The following is a 13830-nucleotide window of genomic DNA, read 5'->3' as shown; positions in this document are numbered from 1 at the left end:
TGGGGCACTTTTGTTCTGGTATCAACGGAACGATTTTCTTAGAAAACAGTCATGGGAGCCAACGAGGAAGCATGAGCCACCAGGCACACAGGTGGGGAGGGTCTGGCCGCACACCTAATCCTGAGCTGCCCTGACACGCTCGGCTCCGAGAACGCCAATGGCTTGTACTCTGCCCCTGTGTGATGGAGCTATTTCTGGGTGTTGCATTCATCCTTTATTACTTAGTATAATAGGAAGCCTTACATGGATTTCAGTTAATAATAATAATGAGATGAGACCTTGGTGAAAGAATATCCACAAGAGTAGATGCGAGGCCTAGGGTGTAGGGAGAGTGACTGGAAAAGAAAGGCTCGCCAGACAGAAACAATGCACGAAGGGTCAGGTCTTTCTCCCTTAGGTTCCCACCTACACACACAGATACCACGAAAGGGAGGGAAATCGGTTGGCTGGGTGTATTCTGAAGGGTTAGAATCATTAGGACCCAATAGTATGTAGTATGCAATTTAGAATGATGTAAATTCAGGAAAATGAATCTTAAGTGAAGACGTTGGTCATCAGTCAAACCCAATTGTGTGAAGAGACATGATGCTGTGTGAGAAACAAAAGAACACCTCTTCCTCCCTCGTTTCCTTTCCAATTTGCGGTCATTAACTGAAGTCCATTTCCCAAAGAGACGGGTAAGTACTTTACTGTATCCTTCTCGAGGGATTCTCATTAAGAATGGGACTTTGAGATCACACAAGCTTTCTGGACGTGACCGGTAACTGTACAGGTCTTGCTGGCCCTGCAGGCTAGCTCGCTTGCCTGGTGATTCCTCTGCCGAGTTTAAAGTTGTCGAGGTAACAGGCCCCTTCGCACCCCCACTCACCTAGGGCACGTGGCTTTGACTTCCGATCCCTCTGCACCCCTGCAAAGCAAAGCTACTGAAAGCACTGAGATGAACAGAAGGAATTGTGACGCACCCTTTATCTCTAGATCTCTTACAGTGTTCAAGTAGGGACCACAGAGAAATGCACGGGCAGCTGCCACACCGCCAGGCCCCGGCCTGCGCTTGCTTTTACAGGCTGCCCCTCCTGGAGCCCCCACTTGTCTCTGGAGCAGGCAACAGTCTCTTGAGGCTCCCCAGAAGAGGGACATACTCATAGAGAATTGAACAGAAAGGCTAGCGTGGAGCTCAACTGGTACGGCACAGAAGGACAGCAATGACAACCAAAGTTGGGGCATGTGTTCTCCATGGGCAGGCAAAGGCTCCGACTCCTGTCCCTGGAAGCGCGAGGAGAACCCGCCCTCAGCACTGCTGAGCGAGCTGCTCTGCCTGATGCTCTGGACGGGCTCTGGCTGTGACCACACCACAAACCTCAGCCATGCGGCTGGGGGTTGACGTTTGGTCGCCATCAAAGGGTTAATAAAAATCAACGTTTTTGCCCAATTTTTTCATATCAGTCACACACAGATCTTCACGGCCAGAAAAACAAATGTGAACTCGCCACCAAATTAAGCAGTGAGAAACAGACAACATAACTAAATTGACAATTTCCGCCCCCAAAATGCCGATGGCTACTTTTTTTAAAGGGTGCATGTGAGCTTAAGAAGAAAGAGTATTTTCCAGAATAACTGAATTTGATAACTGAAAGTTCAGATCCATCCCTGTCTGTCATTTAATTGCTGGAGAAACTCTGAACTACAGGAGGGAGGGATGTGCCCAGTTTTAACAGCACTGCTGTTAGGATCTGAGAAGTAAAATCACAATTCCACAGAAGACGCCACGAGGAGCTAGTCGTCTAACTGTTCCCTGGTCAAATAACAGAGGAAAATGATATTATGGTAGAGCACTGCGCAATAACTAAGAATCTCAGTAGACAGCACGCACTCAGCTCTCCCAGCCATGGACTCTCTTACACGGAATCACAGAGTTACGTTATTCTGAACAATCCAGTTGCATTCATCCTTTATTACTTAGACAATACAGTAAGACAACGCAAGATAATACAGGTATTCGAAGCATATAAAGCGCTGTTTTGATTCAAAATAACTCTATTTTCAACTAAGCACTACAAAACTCTCTCATGTCAGAATAAAGGTACATGCTAGCTTTTCCAGTGTCTAACTCAGGTCTCCTTGCTAGCATGACAACCGTTAGAACTCACTGAAGAAAAATCCCACGGTATGTTTTTCACATCAGTATGAAAATCACATCGTTAATGTCGCTGCCTCTCATTTGAAAACAAACATAAAATTAAGGCACATTGAATGTACCTAAATTGCATTCAAAGATTTACTGCTGAACCAAAACACAAAATATGTTCCTAGGACAAACAAATATTAATTTCAAATGACCATCACTGAGGTTAGGATTTGATATCTCCCCCCCACCACCACCCCCAGCATCTCCCTCTAACTGGCTATAGCTCTAAATACTAAAACTTGAATCTCTACACTCCTTGGTGAATAATTTTTATAAATTATTAGCTTTAGAAGTGTGTGTGTGTGATATAAGTCAATATAGACTTAGTATCCGAAAAGCAAATGTTGTGTCAGTTTCAAGTAAAAATTTCCTAAAGAAAAAATATTTTATTTATTAGTATAGGAATAATTGTATTGATTGATATATCTCCTCTCAGATTTCCGGAATTCTACTCTCTAAGAGCTGTAAGGAACAGCCTCTAATTAATTACATATTGGAAATATGTTGCGATTCCTCACATCCTGAAAAGAAGTGCAACAATGCAAATGACATCAAGAAAAAATAGATTTTTGCTCAACACATATTTTTAGTTTATTATTCTGAGATACGGCATAATAATTCCTTATATAATTTGCTCATTTGAATATAGACAAAATTTGAATTCTTGTGGAGTAACCTTTTGTTCTAAGATAATTGCTGATTAACATGAAGCTGTAAGGAATAACACAGAGAGATTCCTTACACTCTTCCTTCACCTTCCCCCGACGGTAACATCTTGTAAAACAGCAACAATATCACAACCAGGAAACTGACATTGTTGCCATCGCCAGACCTCATTCTGATGCCTCCAGTTCTCATGCACTGCGTGTGTGCGTGCGTGTGCATGTGTGTGTGCATGTGTGTGTGCGTGTGTGTGTGTTCGGTTCTATACAATTCTACTACATGCGTAGACTCAGATGACCACATGGAAAAGGAGCTGTGTAGTTTTGTTTTCCGTGTTCCATCTGGGCTTTACTTTGAATGCACCCAGGTCTGTATCTCTTAGGTTCTATTTCTTCTTTATGGCTTTCTGTTTCTTGGCTACAGTAACATGTTCATCTCTTCTTTGAATTTTATTGCCTCGTTCGTGAACTCCTTGCTAGTGGAGAGCTTTGTCTTTGGTTTGCGTTTTTGCGGCACATTTATCCTTTCCCAGGGAAAGACACAAATATAAACAGACATTCCAGTGTGCCTTCACGGGGTTTTTAAAGACACCAGTGAGAATAGATTAATATAAATACTAAGCTTAAAAACTGTCAGAAAAGTTCAGCCTTTAAAATTGGCTTATTAAAATATTTGTTTTTTTAAAGCCCAGATTTAAACTAAAGTTATGAGTTATCATGCTCTGTCACACAGAGGTTACTGTATGATCTTTTTGCCAGGCAAAAGGAATCTGGCATCTGCGCGCCTCTGCAGAATACAGTGCAATAAGGATGATGGAAACTGAGTTCTTTCAGGCTCAAGACTTGCATGAAAATAGTACCGTTTTCAGAAAAGCTCAGTAACGTACTATATTTCCAACGCCCTCCAACAGCCACTCTCAGAGCCCCCTGGCTCCAGCCCTCACTCAGGTCACTTGTCTTTCTGTGAGGTTGAGAGAATAGTTACTGATGTTTAAGGGAACAATATCCGCGGCACGGAGGTCAACCCCAACGTGGATCTTACCGATTTTATAACAAAACAGTGGTCATAATTCAGGGACCTCGGTCTTTCACCCCACTTCTTCTGACCAATCAAAAGCCCTGTTGACATTCTGCATTTCCGTTCTACACAGGTTGTTAATTGGGCTTTTTTTTTGAGACCAGCTAGCATTCTGAATAGAGAACTTAACACACACCTCCAAGAAGTAAGTGTGCAGGAGGGAGGAAAGGGCTTACACACACTGGATGGTGAGAGCATCGTCCTTCTCTGTTCTCCAAAGTAACTACAAGATCTCAGAAGGAAAAAAAAAAACCCCACTGGTTTGTTGTGCATGGTGACCTACTGACAATCTGTGCGTAGTTTGCAGAAGTTAGAGAAGATGTTTTCTTTAACCACAAAGCAGACAAAAAGGGGGAAATGTCCGATAAGTAATGGTCACCTGCCCTCACCCTCCAAGCCCGTGCCTCTGAGCCTGCTCCTGAGCCTCCGGCATTTAATGAAAACCTGAAAACTCCTTGGAGATTCTTTAATTAGATGAACCCAGCTGATTGTCCAAAGATCCCTGATTTACCGCTTACCTGTGTTTTTAAATAACAGGCCAAAGAAGAAAGTCAGGATAAATAGCAGCACCTTTTCCTGGGTTTCTCTTTGTATCAAGGGACAATTTAGGCTTTTTATTGTTGCTGCTGTTTGTACAGACACAGCTTTTTCTCCACATACCGGAAAACATCTCACATTTACTGTGAGGTCTAGAGATTCTTTGCTGAAACATATAACTCATGTTTCTTTAAAAGGTTACAAATAAATAACAAATGTCACCTAGCAACATTTTCGGGAAATGAAACCAATGCCGACTGTACTTATAGAGAGATTAATGGAATACAAAGTGTTTGCCTAATATGCCTGATAAGTAAAAAAAAACAAGGTGCGTCCAGAATCATTGGTGTATCTACTACTCCCATGTCACCCTTCTCTTCCTGGGGAGGATGGGTATCTATCTGCCTAAAGAAACGGGGGTTTTTTTGGAACTAGTTGGTTATGTTCAAGTACATAAAACTAAAAATAAATGGGCCCCCATATAGATCATTTACTCTCCAGTTGAATGTGTTAGCTGTTACATTTTAAAGATTTTCCCAAACAAACTCTTAACACATCATTTATTTATTACAGGTACTGCCTTTTATTTTATATAAACCTTCATTGTGACCTATGTCTGATTCTCTAAGTTTTAGGCATGCATTTATTTTGTAATGAATTTTAAGTGATCCTACTAAATTTTGCATTAAGGTATATCTCCTGGTACTCGTTTTCAATAATTTCCTGGAGGAAAATCTTACTGATAATTCTGTTGACATTTTCCTTAAACAAAGCTATACGCGTATGTTTTTAAAAGACGACATTCCTCATCTGTTTGTTCTTGTTTCAGATGGGCTGTAAACGATGGGCGGTATAAAAGGGTGAATGGAATTGACTAATGGAAGCTCATAATTTAGGCAGCAAAACCCAGAATTAATGTATTACCCCACTGCAGCATTTCAGTACTCAGCCAACCCAAACTCTCTTTCCTAGAGAAATATGTGATGGGGACACTTTCCATCTGTTTTTGACAAAGATCAGGGAAGATTCCCATAAGTTATTCTCTGCTGAAATTGTTTGTTAAAGACCTATAAGACGATCATTACTTTAAAGGGTTATTTCTTCAAAGACTTTTCAGTGGCACTGAAAATTAAAAAAAATGAAATCCACCTGTGCTAAATCAGCTTTTCGTGGGCACAGCGAAACCATGTGCAGATATTAGGGAACCACATAAAATAAGAAATAGATATGGTTGGGAGAATGGGCGGCTTCATGCTCCTGGTTAATCTAAATTCCTTCTGTGCGAAGCAGAGACTTTTATAAAAAAAAATAATACTAATAAAGAAATTTTTTTAAAGTAAGGTGAGCAAGAAACTAAAACACACTGAATAGGAAGGATTTTACCCCCACGCCAGGTAAATCTTGCACCTTCCATTGCCCGCGAGAGCCACTAGCCCCACAGTCTTCTGGAAAGGACGGCGCTCCGCACTTACAGCTGACTAAAGGGGCTTCCAAGGTGTCTGGTGAACAGGCGCCGGTGCAGACGCCGCCAGCACTCTTCCAGGGAGAACCCAACTTCCAGTGGTCTAGGCAGCTGTGTCCCTTTTGCCTGCTCCTGCTCAAGGCTGGCCTGCACCGGCTCCCATTCCTCCCAAACTTGTTTCCCAGCCTGGACCCCTGGCGCTCCCCTGCGGGGCTGGACGCCGCCGGGTCGCAGACTCTCCAGGTTCAAGGCTGGGACCAGAGGCTCCCAGCTCCAAGGTTCGCTCCACCTGCCTGCGGGCAGCCAGAGTCACCAGCCGTGGTGTCTGCCCTGGCCTCAGCCGGGAGATCTGCGCACATCAGCCTCGGACATGTCCCCTGCGCTCCGGGCGCGGTCGCGGGCTGCACTGGCCCTGGAGCCGCCAGCGCTGGGCCGTGTCCTCCCGCCCTCCCCGCCGGTGCGCACCTCTGAACCCACCAAGCCGGCCGAGGCTCAGGCTGGGACGCCCTGCACGAGCTGCCGGGGAGAGCTACTGTAGGTGTTCGCATCCCGAGAAGAGGGCGAAGCCACTGCCCGCACGACCCGGCTGGGACAGCTTCCCCGGCGGCCAGCGCTCTGAGGGATGCAAAGGGCAGCTGGTCCCCATCTCTCTGCCTCCGGCCAGCCCCAAGCGGTTCTTCTGAGGTTCATCCCTCCGACAGTCACCACAGACCCGCACACGGCACCAAGGATGAAAAACGCGACTGTCGCCAGTCCGCCCATTCCCGACTGACACTCTGCATGGACGCTGGCAAAAGGCTCCAGGGGCGTCCCTGGGACATGGGAGCTGCCCAGCCGGCCCCATCTGCTGCGAGGAGGAAAGAGCACCCCATCTAAGCCGCCGCTGCCCGCGGGGCCTCCACGCGGAGGGACGCGCAGGCCCTGCCGCCCGTCCCCGTGGCGGAGGGCGCCCGTCGCGCGCAGTACCTACCCTGGCGCGCCGGTCCGGACGTGGGTGGCGCGGCGCTAGTGCGAAGCGGACATGGACCACGCGCCCTCCATGCGCCACACGGAGAAGGCGTAGCTGAGGCGCTCGTGGGCCACGTAGCTGCAGCTGGTCATCTTATTGTCCATCTCGTCGCTCTGCAGGACCTGGTAGAGGAAGTCTATGTACCTGGCGGCCAGCTTCAGCGTCTGGATCTTGCTGAGCTTGTCGGAGGGCAGCGTGGGGATGATCTTGCGCAGCGCGGCGAAGGCCTCGTTGAGCGACTGGGTGCGCTGGCGCTCGCGCACGTTGGCCAGGATGCGCTGGCTCTGCAGCTCCTCGAAGGACTGCGCGCTCGGGCTGCCCTTCTTGCCGCGCTTGCCGGGGGTCGGGCTGCCATCTTCGCTCGACTTCTTGCTGTAGCGCCGCTTCCGGCCGAAACGCTTGGGCTGCCGCTCGAGCTCCTCCTCGCTGGTGCCCAGGCTGTCCACGGGGGACACGGGCGAGCTGGAGCCCTCCTCCATGGCGCCCGCCCGGCGCGCGTGGGGCTCGGGGCGCCGGGCGCCGAGCGCACGCCCCTGGCCAAGCCCGCGGTCACCGAGCGCACGCTCTCCGAGTTGTTCGAAAGGCTCTGATTTCAAGGCCGGCTTGTGCAAAACCGAGGTCTCTGGGAGAGGAAGTTATTCTAACTTTTTTGGAAACTCTAGCCGGGCTGGGTTGCTAAATAGTTGTCAGGAGCAAGGGCGGCGCGCTGATTGGCCGCCGCCACCGGGGGCCGGACAAGTTCTGGGGCCATCGCCGGCCGCCCCCGCCCCCCGGCGCGGCACTTTCAGTTTTGCCTCCCCCTTCGGCCCTGGCCGCGGCTGGCACCCCGGAGGCCTGGCTCCTTGCGTGCCGCCCGCGCCTCCACCCCGGGTTCTGGCCCCTCTCTGGCCGCCCCGCGCCCTGCGCTCAGCAGACCGTGTTTTGTCTGCTCTTTAGCGTGGAGATCGGGCCCCGCCCGACTGCGTGATCTCTCCCGGGGCGCGAGGGGCGCGGGTGGTGAGTCTTACCCTCGATACACTCCCAGGAGGTGAGGACGCCGCTGCGGGGAGTCCCGGGGGCTCCGGGGCCTGTGTGCGCCTTGGCTGCCCCAGGGTGCGCAGCCAGTCCGCGCCGCGGCCCGCATTCTCGGCCTGGGGAAGGGACTTGCTGGGGCAGCGGTCCCGGCGCCCTGACCGCGAGTGTGGGGAAACTTGGGTTCCCTTGGAGACGCCGCTGCCCACGCACGCACCACGAGGATCCGTGGAGATGCCGCTGGCTGAGGGCCGTGTGCTGAGGGCCGTTTCTCACCCCAGCTTGTTAGGGAGCCCTGGCTCCGATGTTCGTCGGAGACCCTCCTGTTAAGTGCTTTAAAACTTCAACGCCACAGCGAGCCTCTGCGGGAGCGCCCGGTGCCGGCTTCACGCACCTGCCTGGCCCTGCCTGGGGTGTGGGATTCAGGCCGGGGCGTCTGCTAGGCCGCGGGTGCCGCAGCCCAGCCGCTGCGCTCCTCCTTCGCTTCGCCAGCCCGCAGTGGATGGAGCAGGGTGGGTAGGTGGGGGGCGGGGATATCTGGGCAGCTGCGCGGCCTCCCCTGCTCTGGGCGCCCCCGGGCAGCCCCGGGCAGGAAGGCGTGGGGCTGCGAGAGCGCGGGGCCGGGTCTCGGCGGGCAACACCGTGAACCCCAGCCCCGCGCCATCTGGACGCCGAGCGCGGGCGCGTTTGAAGTGGTTCGGGGGGCTCTTTGTTTGCCAGGCCGCTCTGGCTCGGGGCCTGGAGGTGGTTTACGGCTTCGATGCCTTTGAACCTATTCCCAGGTGACCCGGGCTCAATTAGGCCCGGGCCTGAGCGGGGCTGTCAGGAAAGCCGTGTGATCAAGGGCCGTTCGGGCCCTTTTATTGAAGTTGAACTCGGGGCCGGCGCAGCGCTGGGCCTGGGCAGCTCCTGGGGTCGGGTGCGACTGCAGTCGGTGAGCGAAGGCAGAGCTCTGTGAAGAGCAGGCCTCACACAGACGTGGCTGCGTAACAGCGAATTGTTTGTAGTTCCTTCTGACCCCACGGGCTTCACAATCCTATGACCAAAGGTTCCTCTGGAGTCGCCGCCCCCTTCTCCCGCTCTGGGAAGGCCCGGGTTTATCCAGCGCAGCAAAATAACTTTCGGATCTCTTTCTTTAAAATTACCAAAAAATTTTTAAGGAACAAAGGAGAGTGAGCGGAGCCTGCTCCCTTGAGGTCCTGTCCACCGGGTGGGGGTGGGGGTGCGCAGCCCCTCCTGCGCTTGGTGCCTCCCAACTGGCCTGCGGGTTCCCAGATCCGCCCTTCGCTGACTGCTCGCCTCAGAGCAGGGCCGCAGAGATTCTCAGCTCTTCCACTAACTCGCGTGCCACTGGGGTGGGAGTCCTAGGACCCAGACCCGTTTCCGGCCCAGTGGAAAGGCGCCCAGCGATACCCCTCCCCCACAGGGCCTGCCTAGGATGCAGCCTGCTCCACACCACGCTGTCTCTTCTGCTGCTGAGGGCCACCAGGAGAGTTCTGGAAGTCAGGTCTAAGAGCCCATCATCTGCCGAAACCACAGCAGTGACACCAGCAGGGTGGAATTGCACTCAGAAAGGGCTGACACCTAATGTCCAAGGCACAGGTCACACACGGGCAAGACTGTCCTTTAAAACCCCTTTAAAGATTTCCCCTGGAAAAACGGCCCAGGTGGGCACAGGAGAAGCCTTGGTTACAATGGCTCCGCCATCCTACATGCAGTCACCACCACCATACTTCAGGGCATGGTTCCCCCTGGTGTGTGTGTGGGGGGGGGGGTGCCCACTCTGCTTTCCTCCTCTTCTACTGCCCTTCCTGTATTGCAGGGGATGGGAAGCTAAACATGACCTTTGTGACTTGGGCCACCTGGTGGGTGCCATGCATTGTGGTAGTCTGTCCTTGGTAGTCCAGTGGTGGACAGGTTTGGTTTCTCTCTGCAGCATGTTCACCGGATGTCCAGAGGTAGGGTACCAACGTCCGTTTTTCTGGAGTGGCAGCGTGGGAGCTGGAAGCAGTGGCAGCAGTGGCAGCCCCCTGATTCAGGACAGGTCGGGGATCACTGCTTTCCTGAAGCAGCAGCTCCAAGTGCGCAGTTGGGTTTGGAAGTCAGTCCCGAAAGCCCCACCTAGAGTCTGTTTACTCAGCTCCACAGCAAGTCCATCGGGCTCTCTAGTAAGTTGTTTCCTTCCTGAAGCAGCCAGCATGGGTCCTGTTCTCTACAATGGAAGCCTGACGGAGACACCCACACTCTGCCTGTGCCTTGGAAGAGGGGACGCTGGAGGTCTCCCAGGCGTGCTGTCTGACATCCCGGATCCTCACCTCTGACGTGCAGCTAATACTGGCCTTTGGCACACGTTTATAAATGCCTGAGATCTAATCAAAGTTGTTCTTGCAACAAATTCACAGTATGATTTTTTTTTCACTTGGAATATATGCCAAACTTCAATTAAAAAACAATGGAAAGATCAACCATGGCATAGGTACCATGGGAGAGAGAGAACAGGGTCTCGGGGTTGGGACAGAAGCCAGGCACCTCTGCATAAAACGGCTTTTGTAGATTTGACTTTTACATAATTATGAAAAATACATCAAATGAATAAAATAGAAATCCCTAAAAAAATCAAAAGCAAAATCAAACAAATTGCACCTAATTTTGTGTCATTTTGGTGGCTTAACCTTGCAGACGGGAATAATTTAAGATGGCTTTAAAGCACTATAATTTGACTATACATCCCTAGTTGGTTATATTCTAAAGGGGGAAAAAAACTGCAAAAAAGTTAAAATGTTTTTGATGTTCACATTTCTCGTAATAATATTGCTATTGTTATTCTGAAACTGTGAGCTACAGCAAATAAGGAATTATGTTTATATCTTTGGGAACCAAGATTTCCCGCCTGAAGGAGAAGTACATGTATAAAATGAAAGAAGCTGGGTCAGACCATGGCGTTCTCAAGTGGTTGGAAAGGTCAGTGTGAACTCATGGTGTGTTTTACCTGAAACGATGTGTGTCCTGCCCCTGAACACTGAAAAGGCCCAGCAACCCTGAGCAACCCAGGGCAGTGACCGCCGCTGGTGCCCTGACTGCCGTCCATCCTGGAGGGCAGAGCTGGCGTCAGGGCTGCCGCGCACGTGCACGAGGACCCGGGAGCACTGTGTTGTGCCAGAAAGCAAGGCAGCCACGGCCACTGCTGGGTCACCTCAGAAGGTCTCGGGAAAGGACCCAAGGATGCCCCCACAGGCCAAAGGTGGCCCAAGACGCGTGTCCATAAAAAATAACTGCAAGGGATGGAAACACATCAGAGGGTAAAAACCCATGATTTTATAACATCCATCAAATAAACGTATTGGTCACCTTTGGCTGATAGCAGGATATTGACTCACGATTCTGAAACTCGGTAAATGAAGGGAAAGAATCGAGCATGTCACCAGCCTTCCTTATCAAATTCTGCCTCCAAGTGACATAAGAGTTGCTGAGAAAGTGTTTTGCTCCATAGATGTACTCCGGATAATACATGGAGGTAGAACAGCAGCTTTCCAGCATCACCATTCTGCAAACCTCTTCCATGGTAACTCATCCTGGTGAGTTAGGGCACGGGTCCAGTGGCAAGGCCAGCAGCAGCTGTGAGGGCTTCCTGCCAAATCACCTCACCTCTGGCTCTACCAGGTCCAGGAAATGCAGGGCACACGGCTCAGACAGGTTAATGCTGCCATGGGGATGCGTTCGGACCTGGCCCCTCCTCTGCCCAGAGCCCCGGAAGGTCCTCTCACTTTGTATAAAAGCCTATCTTGACACGATGTGTAAGGCCCTCCCAATCTGGCTGTGTCCCAGGCTCTGGCCCACTCCACTCACTCACGCCGGCCTCCCGGGAGCTCCTCCCCACAGAGCGTGCACCTGTCCTAGAGCCATCCCAGTAACCACGTGGCTAACTTCCTCACACCCTTCAGGTCTGTCCTGGATATCTGTCACCTCACAAACCACCCATTTCATCTGCTCACCACAGCACAGGCCAGAGGTCTAGACTGTTCTGCTGGGTGGGCTTTCTGGCAGTCCTGCCTGGTGCCACCCCCATGCCTCGGTCATCTCGTGGCTCAGTCACAGATCTGGTGGTCGGACGGCTGTCACTAGGGCACTTCGGTTCTCCACCACGTGACTTCTCCAGCAGGTTAGCTTAAGCTCATCCTCATTGTGGTTTCAAGATTCCAACCACAGCCCAAAGAGAGTGTAGGCCTCATTGCACAGGCTGTCAAGCTTCTGTCTGTCTCATATTTGTTAATGTCCCATGGGCTAACGTAAGTCACATGGCCAAGCCCAGATTCAAGAGTTTGGCATTGAAAAGTTGATTGGCAGCTGAGTGTGTGCACGCACACACGCATGTATATGTGCACGTGTGTGCACATGTGTAAGTGTGCATACATACACACTTGTGCGTATGTGCACATGTGTGTGCGTGTGTGCGCACACGTGTGTGCATGTGTGTATACACATGCATGTTGGTGAAGGGGGCCTCCTGTCACCCACAGACTAACATGATCACTTGGGGGCCCCGTCATATTTAGGGCACGACCCCTGCAGTCATTGGTATTTGTCCTCTCTCTTGTGGCTGCCACACTCTCGGAACTCTGCTCCCTCCTGTCTGGGACACCAGCCTGGGCTCCAGGGTCCCAGGAGACCAGGGAGGGAGAGGCCTGGGCAGAGCTTTCAGCATTCAGGAGGTGGATTTTCACACGTTTACCCTGTTTTCAGGTCAAGCCCTCGCACTTCCTCTCAGCGTTGCCTGGTACCCCCAGCCTGAACCGTTTCTGGCTCAGATTCTCCAAAGAAACTTCCACCCCTTCCAAGGTTGGGGAGGGTTTGGCACCTAGCTTGTTGGGATGGGATGGGGATCCTGGAGACGTGACTGGTCTCGACATTGACCAAGGGGTGGGGTGCTTCTGCAGGGAGACCGAGCCAGCTGGCTACTGGGTGCTGTCCCCCGGGCCTGTGCTCTGGCTGCTGTGGCCGCTGAGTCGGTCACCACTCCCCCGCCTCGTTCCACCTTCCCAGCTATGTCTGCTGTTGACTCCTCTCTCCTATTCTGTCCAAGCTCTGGGTTTGTTGCTTCTTCAGTTCCTTTAGTCTGGTTTTAGATGGACTAAAGGTAAAAAGAAAGAGAGCAAAAATAAACACGTGCAATCCATCATTTTTCATCAGCAGTTGCTTGAAATTATTGTTAAAGAGCTAAAATGCAAGTGCAGAAATAGCAGGTGGGGGTGGGGGTGGTTTGGCATTGTCACTCCTGCCCTTGCTGGGCGCCAGGTGGACTTGGAAGCCAGGTCGCCCTGTGACCTCTGCGTCGGCAGTCCCGGTGGGCAGCCGCTTACTACTGATTCCTCAGGTTGGGAGGTCTGAATGGCCAGCAGTGAGCTGCACCAGAGTGAAACCCCCCGTAATGCCCTGGGAAACTGAGGCCCTGAGAGCCCTAACACCCCCTCTCCTTTTCTGTCCCACTGACGGGCACTTGTGTGCCGGGTGGGGATGCTGCTGAGCTCCCCACAAGCCCACCTCCCCACCCTGCTGGGAAGGCCTCAGCACAACTCTCCAGTGATGCTGTAGGAGTGGCTGGGTTTAATTTAGCTTACCTTTAATTCGTGAAGCAAGAAGGCTTGCTTGTTTCCTCCCCTGCACCCCTGACCCCTTTTGCAAGAAATGCAACACATAAATAAAAGTCCTGATTACCCAAATGGAAACCTCACATTCACTGTTTAATATACTTTGAATAGACATTTGCTCCAATGGTCTCTTTAGGTTCTCACTGTCCTGCCCTGTTTGTTTTAAATCTCCCGCCTTTGTCTAGTCTCCCCGGCCCCTGCTCTTCAAACAGAGGCCAGCAGACGCTGTTGACTGGGATTG

The 13830-nt window shown here is 51.4% G+C and overlaps 1 protein-coding gene across 4 annotated transcripts in view; it reads right to left on the bottom strand.

The window, feature by feature from the left end:
• The window catches only part of TWIST2 (twist family bHLH transcription factor 2), a 46429-nt gene extending 37999 nt beyond the window's left edge, over positions 1 to 8430 (bottom strand). For 2 of the 4 annotated variants that reach the window (XR_016019884.1, XM_019711658.3), the window contains exon 1: positions 6895 to 8429. Coding sequence is in view for 3 of the 4 variants with exons in the window: in XM_019711658.3 (XP_019567217.1) it covers positions 6930 to 7412 (483 nt within the window). In the remaining variant the exon portion in view is untranslated. Of the gene's footprint in view, positions 1 to 6894 lie in introns of all 4 variants that reach the window. The other 2 variants (XM_074316000.2, XM_019711657.3) reach the window with 2 other exon arrangements.
• Positions 8431 to 13830: the final 5400 nt, after the last annotated feature.

The sequence above is a fragment of the Rhinolophus sinicus genome, chromosome 17 (assembly GCF_057876585.1).
Source record: "Rhinolophus sinicus isolate RSI-liver-muscle chromosome 17, RSI-T2T, whole genome shotgun sequence".
NCBI classification, from domain to species: domain Eukaryota; kingdom Metazoa; phylum Chordata; class Mammalia; order Chiroptera; family Rhinolophidae; genus Rhinolophus; species Rhinolophus sinicus.
The sequence above is the reverse complement of the archived record's forward strand: the minus strand, read 5'-3'. Positions and strand labels throughout refer to the sequence as shown.